Here is a 19548-nt window from a genome sequence, read left to right as displayed (position 1 = left end):
GGCAACACAGAGCGTAGCGGCCAAAGACTATGTAAGCTATCGCTACATAGACTGGAGACACTATGCTCTAAAAAGGTTGACAATTTTACACCTAGCGCCACGTAGTATCCGTGGATGGAACTAAAATAACGTAACTGTTCTGCCATCTATCTTCTCTTTGGAGAAAAAAAAAGGCGGTTAAAATTTATATAGTCTTTGTTAGCGGCCACAATCTTGCCGCCATTTTTACTACATTTTCCCGCCGAGCGCGCGCTAAGCTTCTTACAAGGATGCTGGCACATTCATCCCTCCTACTTCGCCTCCCTTCGTATCCTCCTTGTGGGTACGTTCAACGGAAAACAACCCGATGGATTTATATTTTCCACCGATGAGCTTTTTCGTCATAATGACGTGATTGACGTCGTAAGTTGTTGAACGCTTTTATTCAGTCATCGGTGTTTTTTTTTAAAATGGCGTTGAATTCATAGTAGATATACGTCAGTCATCGGTGAAACCCTTTATTGCCTAAAATTTACCAACCTTGGGTGAAACCGGCTCTTCCAGCCGATGACTTCGGTGAGTAACCGATGACGATCGTGGCGTCGAAACCGGAAACGCCTTAAAGCGTACAGTAGGAAACCGATGTCAGCGATTACTAATCGGTGAGTCCGATGAGCGCTGCTGAAGGTACCCCTAGTCTTTGATTGAAGCGTCTATTATACCTCATAAACCCATAATTTATCTTAATAAAGAATATTCAAAGTGTTATTCTGCTATTATCCATAAGTATAAATACATTCTTGGTTATTCAGTCAATTATTTCCCAGGTAATTTGGTACCAGGGCTGTAAGTAATTATATCTATACCATTAGCTTCCTGTTTCGGCTGAAAAGGCAGACTTGGAAATTAACGTGAATCCGTTGGACCATGTTGGACTGAGTGATTTTTTTGAGAACTCCGGGACTACCTACTCTCTTTTTTTTTCTGTAGGGTTATCTGAGATTATGGTCGTTTTATAATCTATAAAAAATAACAGTTGAATTTCACACCTACTCAACTCGGTTTGATTTTAGTGACCACTTCCCCCTTTTACGATATTATTTGAGAGGAGTCCCGTGGGCTTTTCGACACTTTCCCTCCTTTTGAAACAAAATAATAAACAGTCCCCCGATTTTTTTAAAGAGTTTCGGACTGCCGCAGCTTTTGGGGAAACTAAAATATATTTATTTATTTATTTATTTAAAACCGATACGCAGTACTTCGGTCGATAGGCTTTGAAGGCGAAGTTATCTTAATAAAATAAATATATTTTAGTTTCTCCAAACGTTGTTGGTCTTTTATACCTTTTAGGTGTTAATGTTATCTTTACATTGATCAACGGTGGTTCTCGTTTTTCGTACTATTAGTCTATTACATTGAGTTGGGAATATAGTACTTCTAGAGTCAAAATTTGTATTTCATGTATGGGGAACTTCCTTGAAATCTTGCACGAAGAAAAACAGTTATCATTAGTCGGTGGCTAAGTTAGAAGAGACCACCTATGGACTGTGAAAAGGATGATAAAATACGCGAAAAAGTAGATTAGTCCATAATTAAAAGGGATAATATATCTAAATCCTAAACAAATTTGAAGAAATTAAAAAACTTACTACCGCAAGTTAGCGGAGATAATAATTTAAGCCAGTGGCGCTATCTACCACTAGCGTGAATCGAGTATAAGCAGACGACATTTAAAAAAATTATATTTTCTTTGAAAGATAGGTGACGCCACCGACTAATGATAACTGTTTCGATTCGTACATGATTTCAAAAAAGTGATCCTTTAATAACCCAACCACAGCAGATATACATTGTAGCTCTAGAAGTACTATATTCCTAACTCAATGGTCTAGTCGTCCCCTTTAAGCCTAATTTCGTGGAATTCTTTTGTGAAGTATAGTCAACACTTACTTACCAAATACTATTATTTTAAAACTTTATTAGTTATTTTGCATTTAATTTAAGGGGTCCTAACAATTTAGAGTTAAAATGTCTGGTTACGAAGGCCATGTTGTTAAACGGCAAAGGACTGATATGGTAAGGTCATACTTTAGATCTATAGGCCTAAGCTTTAATAGGATATTTGTAATAGTTCTTTTCACTAATTCTTTGGTGTGGTGCTGGAATAAAATGAACCACTTTGGAGAGATAAAAACTAAATTCATTTTGAATTATTCAAGCACTTCCTAAAATAAGGTAAAGGACAACCTAGGCACACCTAGCATAATAAATTGAAATATAGTACATAAAGTTATTGATGTTTCTATATGGCTAAAAACTCAAATATGGGTTTTAAGACAAAAATTTTCAATTAAACAAAAATTAAACTATGAATACTAGACATTTTAGTACTGTTTCATGTGCTGATGCAAAACAAAAATTTAAAAGAATAAATTCTAAATCAGTAGTTCTCCCTTTTCAAAGTCAAAAATGTCTAACAGAAGTGCCTTCCCCTTATTTTTTGTCTGTCTGTAACATTCAGAGAGTTCCTGAATGTAGAGACTTAGGTGTTCATGTTTCACATGACCTCTCTTTCCGTGATCATTTTTCCAAAGTGTGTGGGCGTCCAAATGGTTTATTAGCTACTATTATAGCAAATTTTTCGGGAATTAACCCCCCCATGCTCAGTAAACTCTTTGACTGCTATGTCCGCCCTCTTTTGGAATTTGCTTGTCAAATCTAGAATTCTCATAAGGCTCAAGATATAGAAATGCTTGATGATGTAAAAGCTCGTGCTTCTCGAATCCCCTACCAACTTTGCTATCTACCTCGTGCCACACGACTTTCCACACTTAATTGGGGTCCTCTTTCTGTCCATCGTTTATTCCTTGATTTGACAAGCTTGTTCAAAATTTTATGTGACTCAAAGCAACTCTATTTTCATTATTCGGATAATGCCAAAGGGACTCGGGGGGGGGGGTCATTCTAGGAAGCTGTTTTTAAATAAATTTAATAAAGATCAGGAGAGTCACTCCACTTTGGAACGCTTTACCTAAAGAGCTTGTCTCCCTTAGGTCCATTTATCATTTTTAAATTCAGTTAAAGAAACATCTTGGCCTCTCATCTTAAACTTAGCTTTTATATACTTGTTTTTCCCCTTTATAATATCAAGAATGTATTTATTTATACCTAGGGAGAATTTCTATGTCGAGACGGTTTTTAGCCTTTCTCTCAATCCACCCGTTGGTCCCCCCAGTACGCTCCTCCGCTTAAATTAAAACGAATAGTCCCGGTATTTCATTGGCTGCTTAAAATTTACGTCACCTAACGCGATGGTAATCAAACGCCGGTGACGTTTTGTCTTCCCCCCCCCCGCGTGAGACGGGGGAAAGGCGTTCAACGTGTCCGGCGCTTGTTGCAACATAATCATTCTTCCTAAATATAAATAAATACATTCTTCATAATATTTATTACTATATAAATTGCTGTTTTTGCAAGCTCTCCAGGACCTGTTACCTACCTGTTTTCCACTTGGGTTACTTCATTTAATATAATTATTAATTTATCAAAATTTTACTAATTTCTAAGCACTATTTTCAAGTTACATTAACTTTTGACTGATTGACCGTACAATCTCGAGAGCTCTTAAGGCTATCTAACCCTAGCTCTTCAACAAGGAACAAAAAAAGTTTCAATCCAGAGTATTGTTTAGAATCAATTGTTATGGTTAGATTTAATTAATAACAATAATAATAATGAAAGCTTTTTATTGCGATAATAGTTATTTCTATAAACTAACGTGGCCTTCTTGTTTTAAGGTGGCTCTTACGTTACAGTCTCTTTTAGTTTTTGAAAGTCTACGAGTGCGCACTACAGTCGTGATAAATATTTCTAGCTCGCATGCAAATCGCACGTGCGAAGAATATACTAATAAAATTGTGTCTTGTGACGTAAGAGCAACATTTTAAGAAGTTGGGCAAGACCATTTTTTATTTTATAAAATCAACTATTTTATTCTTTAAAGGGCAAGATAAAATCTGTATCTGTGCATGCGCCAATCCCTCTTTCATACCCCCTCTACCTCAAATCCAGGCATTCTCTTGCTCTCAGTCCCTCCCACTGACATTTCCGTTCTCCCACCAGAGGCGCATGCACAGATGCTTTTTTTACCTATAACATATGGTACATTCATCTGCCCTGCATCACGACTTTCGTTGCCCTTTAATTTCTTGGTATATTTTTAGGATCCAACAGTGTACAGTGGACAGACTCAAGGAGGTGGGGGGTAAGAATGACTTAAGATTTAACTAATCCAATTCTATCTTAATAACCATAGACAGATGGACCTAGCTAGCATGATGAGAGTCATGGCATCTGTAGATTTGAGGGCTACTGCCTATTAACTAAAAATTTCATGTACATGTATTTGATTTGGTGGCAAAATTCAAATAATGTGGTTTGAGGTAGTGATGCACCATGTATCGACTATTCGTGGCAGATGATATCAGCCGTAAAATCGAACGATATATGGCCGATATTAACAAAGTTATCATAACATTAGTGTGTATGATAAAATCATTGTAAAAGACAGTTCAGACCAGGCCCGTAGCCACAGGGGGCATTTGGGTGCAATGCCCCCTCAAAAATAAATGTTGCCCCCTCATATAAATTTTTTTGCCCCACCTGCCCCCTCAAAGAATACACTCTGCCCCTTCATCTTTATTAGTTTTTTAAACTTCTATTCGTTGAAATTTTCCTTTTGAACCACTTGTCTTTGTCGAAGTTTTAGATCGTTATTTATAGTATAGCAGATGGCGCTCCCAATTACTTTAATTTATCGACATTAAGGCGAGCACCGCCGTTACAATGTGCTCGATTGGGAATCTACCTATCGGTTTCCGTAGAAGGAATTAAACACCGTTTGTCTAGCAAAGAATAATTTTTATTACAGTTGTAATTTCTTGGGTAATTACAATTATACAACAATAATACACTTAAATGAAATCATATAAATAAAATAAAGATTCTTACAAGGAACTCCATTTGAATTTAGTAATTTCTTACTAGCCCTAAGCTTAATCCGTCAACAGGTCACTCGCTCTTCGAAAAACACACTAATCGTTTCTCTTTCGGCGTTCTAATAAAAATTCGTACGTCAACGAATGACGGTGGCGCCATCGTTATTCGTCTTCGTGCAACAGATGGCGGGACTTTCAATTTAAAAGCGCTTTTTGGTTACTCCATCTGTTGCAATAGGAAACTATTTCTTAATAAAGTATAAGTTGTAGAATGGTCTGCAAAAACATTTCATGGCGCCACTGATGTTAATTTTTGAAATTAGGTAACGGATAAAATTTGCCCCCTCACAAAAAGCTACTGCCCCATTAACGAAATTTTTCTGGCAATGGGCCTGCAGTGCACTGTTATACCACTTTATTATAATTTTCATTAAAAAAGCAAGAGCATATCCGAATACGTTTCTTTTCATTTTACTTGATACACATGGTATGATCTAGCTTCTGAAGTCTGGCACGGCCAATCAAATAAAATATTTTCATTAGTTAGTTAATCAAGAATTTTCTTATTTTTAAAAGTTTTTCCTGGAAATATTTTTCTAATACCGATATTAGAAAAATAGGCTGATATATCAGTGCATCGCTAGTTTGAGGTGATGGGTTGATCTTGGCAGTTGCCTATTTCTGGTTGGAGTAGAATTTGCACCTGTAACCAGGCAACTAGGGTTAAATTGTAATCCTCACACATCTTTTATAGGGGGGGTGTTTGAACATTGTAAATTTTGTCCAAGTCTCTTTTGAATGTAAGGAACCAAAGACAGGTTAATGTATTGTCCCTTAGCTTACAGTTAAAAAATCATGCTTATAGTTGTGAGTGCTCCTGAAGTCCCCCTTAATGTAACCCAGGGTGATCACACTTTCACAACTCCTATTTTCCTAAATCTTTTAAGTCTTCCTATAACCTTTTAATTACAATTGGCCTATATTTTTCTATTTTTTTTTAAACTTTTTTCTGATTGACCCATTGCAATTAGCCTTTTCTGCTTATATAGAGCCATTTATCTAGTAGCCAATGTGAGAAGCTCTTGAACTGCTGGATTCTGGTCTGCTAAGCGGACAATTTGTGTTTCATAATGAACAATCATCTGCAGACTAAAATCCAGTAGTTTATTAGCTTCTCATGTTGGCCACTAAGTGGCTCTGTAATCTGAAAATTCTAATTACGTGCATTTATAAAAATAATCGCACCACCTTAGGCCCAAGTCATCTAGCGACTTATATTGCCTTTAAACAGGTAGTTGGGTTACAATGAAAAACTACTAAGCTAGTAAGCATTTAGAACAAAATTATCTCGTCACATACTCAATTAATTTTTAAAACTATATTCTTTACTTTAATAATTATGTTTTCTATAATTTCGATTATTGTCCTGTATGGTCCTTTATTTTTCTATAAATACTATGTATTTTTTGAGATTATCTGTGGTCACCCTGCTAACCACATATTATGTGGAATTGTGGATGGAGTATTGTATGTAGTTTTTGCATGTGCCTTTTTAAGTTATTTTCTTCCTAAGATCTCCTCCATAGCCAGGTATGTTCAGCAAATTGAGTAATTTTTTGTTTTGTTTTAGGAGCTTTGAAGAAACAAAACCAAATCATATCTTACTTATTACGGTTTTAAACCCTGCGTACCCTATTACATGTGTAAGTTAAGATTTCTAAACTTATCCATGGTTTTACCAAAAATTTATTGGTTTATGCTTGGGATAATTACTATTTTAAGACGATTTTTGGGGGGTGACTACCTTTCTGTCCTTTTTCTTAAAAATATGGTTTGGAATACTAACGGACTTCTGACGGTAATATTTTACGGTCAAAAAGTTTATTTTTATCCAACCGATATTTTGGAAAAGGTGCCATTTGCATCTACTCTAATCTGGAAGTACTTAAAGTGGATATAAATTAAGTACATCCAGATTAGAGTAGCTGCAAATAGCACCTTTTCCAAAATATGGGTTTTTTTAAAATACACTTATCTTGTAAAAATATTCAAAATCATATTTTTGGGTAAAAAAGGACAAAGGTAGTCGCCCCCCCCCCCCCCCGAATTTTAGCGTTGCTCCTAATCCACCTGACAGCTTAACAGTAAGCTCCTTTCTCCCTAAAAACTAGCTGGGTATCTATTTGCTTCCCTAACACTGACTTCCTCTGATGGGATTGACACATCGAGGGGGCTTCCCCCCCCCCCTACCCACTAGTTAAATTAGACCATGATTGCTCCAGATCGTCTTAACATAATCATTCCCACTAATTATATTCTGGCTTTTATTCATCATAATTTTTTTTATTACAGGATGTCTTACAAAAGATTTGTAGTGGTAGTGGTCAAGTTATAAGGATTGTCATATTTAAAAAGAATGGGGTTCAAGCTATGGTTGAATATCCTTTACTTAACTCATGACTAAAGTCTAATTTTCTCTTTTTTTAATTTTGTACTAGTTGGTTTTTTAAATGGTTTTATGAAAAATTGACACATATCGGCACAGCATTATTCATTTTTGCAGTCTGTGATGTCCATTTTTATCCAAAAGCCAGACATTGTGATTGGACATTTTAAATAGCCAAACAAAAGCTATAGAATCCACCTCCCTATTTTAAATTTTAAATAGGCGTTCTGCCTATCATAGGTGGTTTCTTTTTGCCTGTTATTGTTTTACTAAAAAAAAATTTATTAGCCTGTTCTGAGGATGATAATTATTCCGCCCCATAAACTATTAACTTGTTCTGGAGTATTACGGCTACTCTTTTTACTCCTTCTGAAAAAGAAGTGTAAAGGAGTAAATTGGATTTTGTCATCTGCTAGCCAGAATTTACCTGCTAAAAAGGCCACAGTCATCCATTTTGAAAAACGTTTTACTCTGACTAACTATTCGCCACCACAGAATCTGAGTAAAATTACGTCATAGCGTTACTCTTTTTACCCTACTTTGAAATCCCACAACAAAAGAAACCACCTCATGTTGAAAGAAGTGCGGGACGTAGGGTATTCCTGTTGAATATTTACAGGGTTAAATTTATTTATAGCTAGGGTGAACCAAAATTAGAAATTAAGGCTCTGTTTGATTAATTTCCACAATTAGTGCTATGGACGCTTAGCAGTAACAGAAAATGTAATATTATCCTTAATTCTATGTATAAATTTGACAATCTTCAGTCTGCAGTGGCTGCTAAAGACAAGCTAAATGGAAAAGACATTTACTCTGGGTGTTGTACGTTGAAAATTGAATTTGCCAAAGTAAGTAAACATTTTCGCAAATGGTTTCTTAAATCAACAAGTTAGTATAATTTTTAAATGAAAATTAAATGAATTTTCACAGCCTATAAGAATGCTAATATTTTTTTTAGCCTGACAAGTTAAATGTATTCAAAAATGATGATGAAAGCTGGGATTACACCAATCCTAATTTGGGTGGTAAGTTTCTTTCCATTTTTTGAAGGTTTTATAGTGTTACCAAGTGTGCTGTTTAAAAAAAAGTAGGCTAGAACGCTAGCATTTTTATGTTATATGTTTATTGGTTTTTCCAATAACAATCAAACTTTAATGATAACTATATACTTACATGATAACATTGTTACTGTCGTAACTGTTGAATATCGTTAATAAGTTAAAATCAAAGTTTATAAAAATTACACCTACAAAAAAAATTGTATTTTTCTGTGTTTTCTTACTAGCACTACTATTGTAGGCTTAACTCTTACAAACATTTGTGATTGGTCACTAAGTTAAAACTTATAAAATTTTATCTTTATAGTATTTATTCTGCTGTTTTGTATATTTAGCTACAAATTTTGTAGCTATGTACTTTGACTATTTGTATTATGTTCCCAATTCTTACTGAAAGTGCTTGAGCTTATGAACATTCCAGTATCGATGTAAGGGGAGATGTGATCACAATGTTTTCAAATTATTCATGATTTGAAATTATGCTTAAAATGAAGGCTTTTTTCGTTCTTAAGTTTATCCCGGGTACTTTTGGCATATCTGGGCCATAAAAATGAAATGCGTACCTTCGTAGTCTTGAGGATATATTTATTGGATGGATTTCCCCACTAAATTTAAACTATTATGTTTGTAACTCACTTAACTGATTGAAAGAAATGTTAAATTTTTTCGTTAATTGCTAAAAGTATTCGTGATCGATTGTAGTGTAGCTATAGTAATTGTTACAGTTAATGTTAATGGTCTTTGCTCTGAATTTCCAGTCTAAAGCAAAGGGGTAGCTATCCTTTTTCACAGAACTGGCAATCCCTTTTTTTAGGAATTGATTTTTTTCTTTGTAAATAATTTTTCCACCTTGGCGATAGTCCCTTCCTTCCTTCGAAAAAACATTACTTCACTACGCTGGAAGGCCAATAATGGGTCTTACAACGCTTCTGATGCTATATCCTCCCAAATTTGGGGATGACAATTCATTATGAATTCATTTTCTACAATGCTTAAGTAATTGTCATAATCATCATTCTGATTTAATTTACATGAAATAAAGGTTTATGTGAATTAAATTTAATGTATTTTCACTAACCAAAAGTGGAGGTAGTTTAAAAAAAAATTTTACTAGACATGAACTACGTTTAACGGTAAATTCTTATTTTGAATATGATTTCTGGTATAGTTAATTTAAAAAAGTTTTAGTTTTCAGTGAGGTTTTAAATTTTGCACACCAAAGTGTTTTCAAAAAATTTAAAAGAACCTTAAATGGGCTCCACTTTTTAAAACCAATCAATAGAAAATATATTCATTTTAATATATGCTAATCTCTTACCTATCACTTGGTATTGGTGAGCTCTGCTCTAGCATTGTCATTATATGGTTTTGGAATAAGCAAATTAAGAATACTTATGGGTGGCTAAGTTTGCCACTTTCGTGAGTAGGATGGTATTTGAAATTTTACCTTTTCCCATGTTTGTATAAATATGCTCTATGCTCCACACCAGAAATACATGAATATTATTGTCTAACACTAGAAGCATTGTCCACCCCTACTCTTTCACCTGATATCTTCTCCCTCCTCAGTCACTGCTGTGAGCGTTTTAATATGGTACCTGGCAATCAGATAAAATTGTGAAGTTCTGCCCCTAAGGTTCGGATTAAATGCATAACTCCAAAAATTGGTGTCCTATAATTTGGTCTCATGTATTTCTGCTCACTTGCTTTTTCATTTACATAGTTTATGCTCCTCCCCCTTGTTTAATATTTTCCAGTGTTGCAGGAACGGTTTTTAAACATTTCTTGACAGGCAGTTTTAAAATTGTGAAGCTAAATGCTTACTAGTGTGTTGTGTTAAAATATGAAGAATTGTGCTCCCATTTGGGATTTTACGAAGATTCCATGGGAGTAGGCTTACTCGTTTATCATCAAAATCAAAATATCCCACGCCTCATCTGTAACTCTAAACAGAAGACAAAAACATTGTGCTTGGAATTTATTGCTGGGATTAGGCTTAATCTTTCCTACGCTAACTTCTTGAAAGCCTATATCCTACTACCAAATATGACTGGCTTACCTTTCTCAAGTGCTGAAGATATCCTGAAAGATGTGGATTGCAAGATACCGCAGGCTTACAGTGATTTGCCTACCTGACTTACTGACGTACCTAAGCCTAAACAACAAAAGAAATTAAAACTAATACGCTGTTTCTTTGGACATCTTCCTTTCCGAACTTTTTTGTCTGTAGGATGAGTATGTTCATGTGGCTCAGCAGTGCGGTGTACCGTTTAATAGTAAACCAAGACTTTGAAGAATACCCTGTGTTAAAGACTGCCATCTTCGCCCCTTGTTTCATCGTGAGTTAAGGTTTTCTTCTCGTAGGCCAACAAGTACAAAAAATAAGCTTATTTCAATGAGCCTACTATTATACCTAACGCCGATCATCAAATTTACTACTGCAGAAGATACCAAGTTTTTGCTTGAAATGAAAGCTGGTGTTGGCAATATAAAAATTGCCTTAACTGTGTAAATTTTCCTCTAATATATCAGCTTTTGTTAGCAGTGTTACTTGTATAACTGCTTAACTTACCTTCTGATTTCCCTGTGACCAGGTTTCTTCAATTATCTTGTGCACGATAATTATGTATTTCAGCAATTTGCGTTTGACTGTGTTGTTGATAAATATTTGCAGTTGTCAATTGAAAAAATTTTAAGTGAAAAAAAATTTATGTTCATACTAACTTAATTTAAAAAAGTTTCAGTCAAGAAATGTTGTATAAAATATTAATCAACAATTCAGTTCTAAAATGTTCACAAGATTTTACAATTTTCAGATCTGATTCTCTTGTATTTCAGGTGGAGGTATGAATAACATGTCAGGAGGCATGGGTCAAGGTCAAGGCATGAACCAAGGAATGGGAAATATGTCTGGTGGAATGAGCCAAGGGATGGGGAATATGGGAATGGGCCAAGGAATGAACAATATGGCTGGAGGTATGGGTCAAGGAATGGGCCAAGGAATGAACAACATGGGTGCAGCAATGGGTCAAGGAATGGGCCAAGGAATGAACAACATGGCTGGAGGAATGAGTCAAGGAATGGGCCAAGGAATGAACAATATGGCTGGAATGGGCCAAGGAATGTCTGGAAACATGGGTGGAATGGCTGGTGCACCCATGGGAGGCATGATGGGTGGTGGCCAAATGGGAGGTCCAATGGGAGGCAGTGGTCCCATGATGCCCATGGGTGGTCCAATGGGTGGCCCCATGGGTGGTGCCAGAGGCTACGGAATGGATGGAAGTGGCTATGGTTATGGAGGAGGAATGGGAGGCTATTCTGGCTTTGGAGGAGGTGACAACTATGGCAATGGCTATAGGCAAAATATGAATCGAGGTTATGGAGAACCTGAAGGGTATGTGATTTTTTGTTTTCAATTGCAAATCATTTTTGGGAATTTTCACTATAAAAGAATGGTTATATTACTTTACAATTTAACCATATCTTTGTTTAACAAGAATATTTTCCCTATGAACCTTATAGGCGAAACAAAAATATCAGAACCATCAAAGAAATCTGAAATTTTGATTTTGCTAGGGGTAATTTATGTTATGGCATATGCCTAGTATATTGAAATATTATTCACTAGAAGATTACAACGTGAAAGTAGTCGTTTTTAAAAAATAATTTTTAAATTAATTAAACCACTGGGCTTCTTCTATTCTGTACTATGAAAAAGTCATGTAACCAAACACGTGACCTTTGGGGGAGGCCACAAATGAAAGAGCCTTGGATGTACATGTTTTTCAAAAACTCATAATCAGTTTGAATTAGTATTTAACAATACAATATTTGTAACCACATATCATTAACCTGATCAAGGAAATTATCAATTGTATGCGAGCTAAATGGGTTTTTCCCATAAAAGAAGTTCGGATATAACAGGGTTGCCTGGAATTCCTGTAAAAGTCAAGGAATTTGAATATGGCTCACAAAGTCAGGGAACCTCAAATATTAGTATTAACGTCAGGGTAAAATTGGGAGTTGAATTTTGGTCACAAATAGAAAACCTTTACTAAAATATAGTACAAAAATTGACAAAGTTTGACATAAAATAAGACAGAGAAAAATCTCTGGGAATGGCCAGGGAATATGAATCTAAAACAAGAGGCAACCGTGTATGATATTAGAGACAAACATCTGAAGAGATTAGCCCCGGTTTTTAAATATAGGGAGAGTCAGTGTGAAATCACGCAGGTTCTCTCTCTATAGCCTTGAAATAATAAATAACCTATACCTGAAAATTCAGTGATTTAATTATTCATCAAAATTTACCCATGTAAAATACTTAATGCCCAAAAAAATTTATTCTAGAAAAATTGCTTACATAAATTGGTCATTTATTCACAACTTATATGCTGAATCTTTCAAAATATAATAACATTATTAGTAATTAATTTGTGTAACCAATCTTTTGATATAGTTTTTAACAATTTTGTCTAATTTAACTGAAGTACACAATAATGGTTTCTTTTTAAATTAGTGACTACCATGACACAGCAGATGAAGGAGCACCTGGCTGCGTTTTAATGATATATGGTTTAGACCATGATACCATGAACTGTGATCGTTTGTTCAATATCTTCTGCCTATATGGAAATGTTTCACGAGTAAGGAAGTTCAATCTCTATTGTTTTAAGATTTTTAATGGTTTGTTTTCTTTAACAGATTAAGTTTCTAAAAAGCAAAGAGGGATGTGCCATGGTACAAATGGGAGACCCCGGTGGAGCTCAAAGGGTGTTGAGTAACCTGAATGGAGTGGAGTTTTTTGGAAGGAAAATGTCATTAGGGTAGGTTTGCTCAATCTTTATTATTGATGTTGTTTTTACCACCTTAAGTATTTCATACTGTATAATCTTAATAAAATGCATTTGATATTAGTGGGAGATTTCAGCTTGAACATCAGATGCTGATAAGTTCAATCTGGATTGACCTTATTAGCGCCTGATGTCCAAAAGCATGTAACTTGAGTTAGTTAAATAGTTATTAGGATACCAGACTGCTGTCACAGATAATTGTGAATATATCAAATTTTATAAAGCATGTGCGTTAATTATTCCCTATTGCTTTTTCTCCCATCCATTTCTGTTCCATAATTTTCCAATACTTTGCCTTCCCATTTGACATATGATTCAAATTCCCATTCATTACCGAAGTTAAATAGCCTCACCAGAGTTTGAAAGTTTTGTTTTAATTTTGTCATGCAAATTTCCTTAGCCTATCACTAGTATTGGGTAAAATCAAGAGACAAACAGGCAGGTGCCAGCAATTTTCTATGTCTAATTTAACCTCCCCACAAGAATAGGTTGTATGAATAATGAAAGCTGTGAAAGATGATGATGAAATGACTTCCAATAGGTGCTTAAATAAAACATCTTTAAGGAAATCGCCAAGAATTTTTATTTCCGAGAGCCAGGAACTGCATATTACTGTTCATATAGGGCATGTTGAAATGATGGAAACTTTTCACCTGTAAATAGAACGTTGTGTTTTTTCTAAGCCTTAATTTGTAAAAAAATCTTTGTTAAAAGGAACACTTGTTGCATACTGTACGAGTGAAAAGTTTTAATTATTTTAACAAGCACTTTATAAACAGTGACTTGTTGGTCCTGACTCTCAGAAATATTAATTCTTGGCAATTTCTTTGAAGATGTTTAATTGAAACATCTATTGGATAAATAAAAATGGGCAACAAAACTTGCATTTATTTCTATGCTAACTTTCAGCTAGAGAAGGAGGTAAGGTGGGGCAAAGCAAAATTTTAAACAATGCCTATTGGATGATGGTGGAATAGGGCCTTTCAAGGGTCTCAGTGTGCAATAACTGCTGGCTTTACTGTGGAGTCGGGGTCCGGCTCTTGTAACCCATAAGGGTGGTGGTGCACTGGGAGATGTTAGCTGTGATCAAATGGTCCCATCTCCACCCCTGACTTTGGTCAGATAGGGGCTGGAAACTAGGTTTTGGCTCAGGCTAACGGAGACAGGAGCCAGGCATTTGGTTGTCTGCTATGAGGCGGTGGTTGCGACCGTCAGCATTAGGGTTCTCTTGCTGCCTTGGCTGTTCTGTCACCTGTCCTGGCGTAGGGCATTATGATGAGGACCTCTGGTGGTGGGCACCCTGTATTGTGGTACACCAGGCAACAAATCTGATACACATGATAGTGGAATAGACAAAAAATTGATTAATGGTATCCGCGATGAGCTAAAGCTGTAAAATACTTTGGTTTTAGTTTTCCCGGGTAACTGTAGTAAATTGGTAAAATACCATAATTTTTTTTAATATTTCTTAGACCATCTAAGCAATCAGCGCTACAAGATGTTCCACAACCATTTGATCTTTCTGATGGTACCCCTTCGTACAAAGAGTATATTGGTGTGAGAAACAATAGATTTGTTAACGCTGATGCAGCTCGTAAAAACCGTATTCAGTCACCTACTCCAGTCTTACATTATTTTAACGCTCCTCCTGATGTTACGGAAGAAGAGATTATTCAAGTAAATTGGATCACTGTCTTTGAATTTAAATTTAACATTTATTAATGAAATAAATAATTTTTTAGGTTTTTGAGAGGGCTGATGCACCAATTCCTATTGCAGTTAAACCATTCCCGCAGAAAAGTGAGATTATTATTTCTATCATACTAGTTGCTATCAATTTTTAAGTTTATTAGAACAGGGGCACCAAAGTCTTAACCAAAACGTTTTTAATATAGTTAAAGTGATATTCCAAGTTTTTTTGGGCCTCAATAATTTTTTTTGAGTAGTTTTCAGAGAATGGATTTAAGCATTCCCCAGTTGGCCACTATTACCAACATTTTTGCCCAACAAGAGTCACAAACCGAGTTTCTCCTTATGAATATCGAAAACATTTACACATGTTAACCACACAAACTTATTTGTTGGCAGAGATTTTAGAAAAGCTGGTTTTTGTGAATGAGGTTTAAATCTAATAGTTTTCGTACACATCCTTTCAATATAAAATACCTTTATTTATGTAAATTAACACATTTTGTAATAGAAGCTCTAGGTATTTTTTTAAGAATTAGAGTAATGTTCTTTGCCGGTTAACATGCTCCATAAAAAGTTCAACGAGTTTCGCAAACCAGAGTTGAAATTAACACTGAGAAACAAAGTTGGGCCAAAATGTTGGATAGTGTGAAAAGGCCTTAACGGATAATTATTACCAAATTTATACTTATTGTTGAAGTGCAGGGCTGGTTAATATTTTTTAAATCATTAATTTAAATCACTATTGTGGAATAAAAGGTATAAAGTTCATTTGGTAAAAATTTCAATTCATAACAAACCTGGACAAACCTAATTGATAGAAGTAAAGTGTCCCTCAGTTATGCAGAAAGAGCCATTGTACAGAAATAAATAAATTTAAAAAAATCCAATATAAATCTATTAAATTAATTGATTTTACTTTACCCAAAAGAAAACCAAGTGATACTCTGGATGACATATTAAACTTTATATACCTGCTATGGATGAGCTTCTTCACACATGAGAAGCAAATAATTTATTAAGCTATTGGGACATAAGCATTTTGTATACTCTTGAAATAGAGAAAACACCAAAGTGATAGTAAACAAATTTAAGGAGTTTAAAAAGCCTTTTTGGGGTAGTGTAATTTTAACTTAAGCTCGCTCAGCTATTGGTTTAATGCCACAATTTAATTTTTTTCCCCATGAATTTAAAGGAACTATTTTTGAAATAATAAAAGGTTATCCCTTTTTTACAAAATATAAATATAAAAAGGGAGAACCTATTATTATTATTTCAGAAATAGTTCCTTTAAATTCGTGAAAAAAAATTAAATTGTGGCATTAAACCAATAGCTGGTTAATATAAATTATTCTACAACAGATCCTGATAAAGCTTCATCTGGTATCTTGGAGTTTACCAACTCAGTTGCAGCAACAGAAGCTCTAATAAAATGTAATCATTCATCTGTAAAAACTAAAGGTATGACTTATACTTTATTTAAATTTTAAAAAATAATCAAACTTAACACCCTATTATATTATTATAATCTGTATAACTTGGTATTAACAAGATTATATTTCTAAGACTAATTTTTAGATTTGTATCCAATCCCCCTCATGCTCAAAAAGTAGGCTCCTTCCCAGTAAACTGCCATTTTAAAGCCTTCATAGGCCATGGGCACTAAGACCTTTGTAGGCAGGGCCGGCGTTAGGGCAAGGCAAGTGAGGCAACCGCCTAGGGCCCCGCTTTCATTGTCAAACGTTTTTGGGCTCCTATCTCATATCTTGCTTAATTGGGCCCCACACACTGTAACACCGGGCCTGTTTGTAGGTCCTATTTCTAAGAAGAAATTTTTTTAATTGCATTTTTTCATGCCCATAAAATTTTTTTGGCCCCTTTGAACCTTCATAGGCCCCGGGTCAGTCAAACTATTTAAAATACCCGAGGGATTGAGAAGGGGTGAAATATTAGTACCCTCAAAGACCCAAGGGGGTGGTTTGGACACAGAAACCCTCCCCTTGTCTACGCCACTGCTCTGGGCACAGTGCCCACTAAGCCCATTGGATGAAACGGCCCTGCCCCTTGGAACAATCCAATTAGCTTAGTATATCATTATTTCTCTAAAAACTGACCATGATGCCCGCGGATCTTCTATCCCTAAGTATAAATATGTTATTTAAATCAGTCAAAACTTAGTTTATTTTGTAATAAAAGTTGTAATTCTTGAATGTTTTATAATAACTCTTAAGGAAGTATTCAATCAGAACGATCCTAATATATACTGGGTAAAGGTGATTGAGCGGGGATGACCTGAAACATTTCTTAATCCATGATGAAACTGACTTAAGCAGTTTAAAACGTTAACTTTGAAACAAATGAGAAATAACTTAATTTTTCATTTTTTTAAGGTGGGAAATTTCCATACACCTTCAAATTATGTTTTTCCAGTGCAAGTAGGAAATGAACTAGAATCATGTCATTATTTGCATTGTTACATCAGAAGTTTTTAAATGTCAAATCAATCAAGCGCTAAAAAGTTTGTTTTTACAAATAAGAAATTTGAGCAAAATCTCATTCCATTTGTGGCTTAAAACAGTTAAATCTTGTTATCATTAATACTTTGTATCATCTCATTGGTTTTAGACAAATGTAATAAGAATGTAATTCCACATAAAAGAATAAATGTTTTCATTTTTTCTCGCCCATTGACTGTGTAATTTAAGATAGTAATAGCCAATTATAGGCCTGCCAGCTAAATATATAATTGACATTTATAATAATCAGATGCTGTTATTCTGGAAGCCTGTATTGGAATTTTACTACCTACCAATTGAGACCATAAATTATTGTTACCAACATTTTTACTTCAAAGTGTTTTACAGTTGCATACAGAATTTAATGAATTGGTAAACATAAACACTTCGTAATTAAATATTCTTCTATAGAGTAATGGCAGTTCTACGTCACACGACGTCACCCATGCTTTTTCCTATTCATAAAAAATTTGCCCCCACAATGGCCGCCATGGCCAAAGCTACGAAGTGCTACTACTCTATAAGGTTAATTTAGAAAAGGAAAATGTTTTTAGTCTGTCAGATTTGCAATGTGTTCCAGAATTTTGTTTTGAAAGTGATAATTTTATGATTATAAAGTCAACCTATAATTCTGAAATGGTCCTATAAATATCCTACAGTCCTATATTTTTGGCATATTGTGTTAAATCCCAACTGATAAAATGTCAGCTCTATCATGGCTACCTGTATTATCAAAAGGGCCCAAGGTATTTTCAGAATGTACCTTTATAGAATACGGAAACGTACTTTTTGTACTTTTGCTATAAAAAACAGTGCGCCAGCTATTTCTGTATATTTTTAACGCCAAAAAGTTTTAATAGATGGCGCTTAACTTTATTTTTTTCTCAAATATTTCAATTTTAAATTGAAATGTGGTACAACCAAATTTTGGTAACTTTGAACGTGTCAGTCTCAAAAGCCTAATTTTGTATATTATTGTAAATCTAACCTAGCAGGGCCCCCAGAGGTCCTATAATTACTATAAAATCCTATATTTTCAAAAATGTCCTATAACATCCTATATTTTTAGCAAAATCCCTCAAAAGTCCTATAAAATCCTATAATTTTGATATTTTGCCTATTTCAAATCTAGCCACTCAGTTAAATTCCTATACCAAGTCATTCTAGTCTATACTTTTGTTATTGATAACATGGTTAGCTACTAGTATATTTTTGTGATAAAATGGTTAAATAGTTTAATTTTTTTAAGTGTAAATCAAAGACTTATTACTCTAAATATAGATTTTGTTTTTAAATGTATTAAGTTAGTTAATTAAATAGCATATATAGTCCTATAAAATCCTATAATTTTGTAAAAATAGTCCTATAAAGTTCTATATTTTTAGAAAAATAATCCTATTTTTCCTATAAAAAAATTGAAGATTTGAGTGGGGCGCTGAACCTAGTCAGGAGCTTCTTCAAGGTCGTTTTTCTCATAATTTTATGGGTTTCAAAGACCTCGGAAGGAAAATTTCCCAAAATTCTGAAACGTACTAAAATTCTCCTTAAAGGGAATATAACCTCTGGTATTTCTGTCTCCCTCCGAGGGTTCCAATATTGTCCGCTGCCTCCCATGGCTTTTCACACCTGCGGCGCTGATAATCGTCGATTGTGAAGGGAATAAAGGAAATTGATGGGGTCTTCCATAAAGAACGCGTTGGAGGTTCTATTCCCTTTAAAATTTTAAAAAAAGTACTTTTGTACTTGGTTATTTCAAATCGTACCGAAAAAGTACATATGTACCAGTTTCGGCAACACCGGAAAAAGCCAATTTTATTAGAGATGGCCATGCGAGGGGTCCGTCACTCATCGAGAAATATTTGCCATGGTCACTTAAGGAAAATGTGTACAAAATTCGGAATCGAGGAATCTCAGAGTTGATTCCAAAGATTCGTGATTCCGCGATTCTACTCTGATTCTATGATTTCGCACTGATTAAGTGATTCCGTGATTTCGCACTGATTAAGT

The 19548-nt window shown here is 34.7% G+C and overlaps 1 protein-coding gene across 3 annotated transcripts; it reads left to right on the top strand.

Annotated features, from left to right (window-relative positions):
* Window positions 1–1837: 1837 nt before the first annotated feature.
* LOC149956193 (heterogeneous nuclear ribonucleoprotein L-like) lies at window positions 1838–17643 on the top strand. Of its 3 annotated transcripts, XM_090165412.1 has the most exons (14): window positions 1838–1912; window positions 1984–2055; window positions 4203–4243; window positions 6607–6679; window positions 7329–7416; window positions 8176–8270; window positions 8381–8447; window positions 11319–11874; window positions 13003–13129; window positions 13188–13309; window positions 14809–15013; window positions 15079–15136; window positions 16388–16486; window positions 17416–17642. In XM_090165412.1, the coding sequence occupies exons 2-14, from the start codon at window positions 2008–2010 to the stop codon at window positions 17469–17471; spliced, it is 1635 nt and encodes a 544-aa protein (XP_090021538.1). In that variant the 5' UTR covers window positions 1838–1912; window positions 1984–2007; the 3' UTR covers window positions 17472–17642. The 3 variants fall into 3 exon arrangements, with proteins under 3 accessions (XP_090021538.1, XP_090021539.1, XP_090021537.1); XM_090165413.1 differs by having other exon boundaries at window positions 1850–2055; window positions 16400–16486; window positions 17416–17643; XM_090165411.1 differs by having other exon boundaries at window positions 1850–2055.
* The last annotated feature ends 1905 nt before the right edge of the window (window positions 17644–19548 follow it).

Source organism: Leiobunum rupestre, chromosome 2 (genome assembly GCF_980474605.1).
Source record: "Leiobunum rupestre chromosome 2, qqLeiRupe1.1.hap1, whole genome shotgun sequence".
NCBI lineage: Eukaryota > Metazoa > Arthropoda > Arachnida > Opiliones > Sclerosomatidae > Leiobunum > Leiobunum rupestre.
Note: the sequence above shows the minus strand (reverse complement) of the source record. Positions and strands in the feature narration are given on the sequence as shown.

Excerpts from the sequence above, each read along its gene's own strand:
- LOC149956193 (XM_090165412.1), top strand. The coding sequence starts at position 2,008 with ATGTCTGGTTACGAAGGCCATGTTGTTAAACGGCAAAGGACTGATATG. Across the intron at positions 11,875-13,002 it reads GGTTATGGAGAACCTGAAGG|TGACTACCATGACACAGCAG; the intron begins GTATGTGATTTT and ends TTTTTAAATTAG. Across the intron at positions 16,487-17,415 it reads TTCATCTGTAAAAACTAAAG|GTGGGAAATTTCCATACACC; the intron begins GTATGACTTATA and ends CATTTTTTTAAG.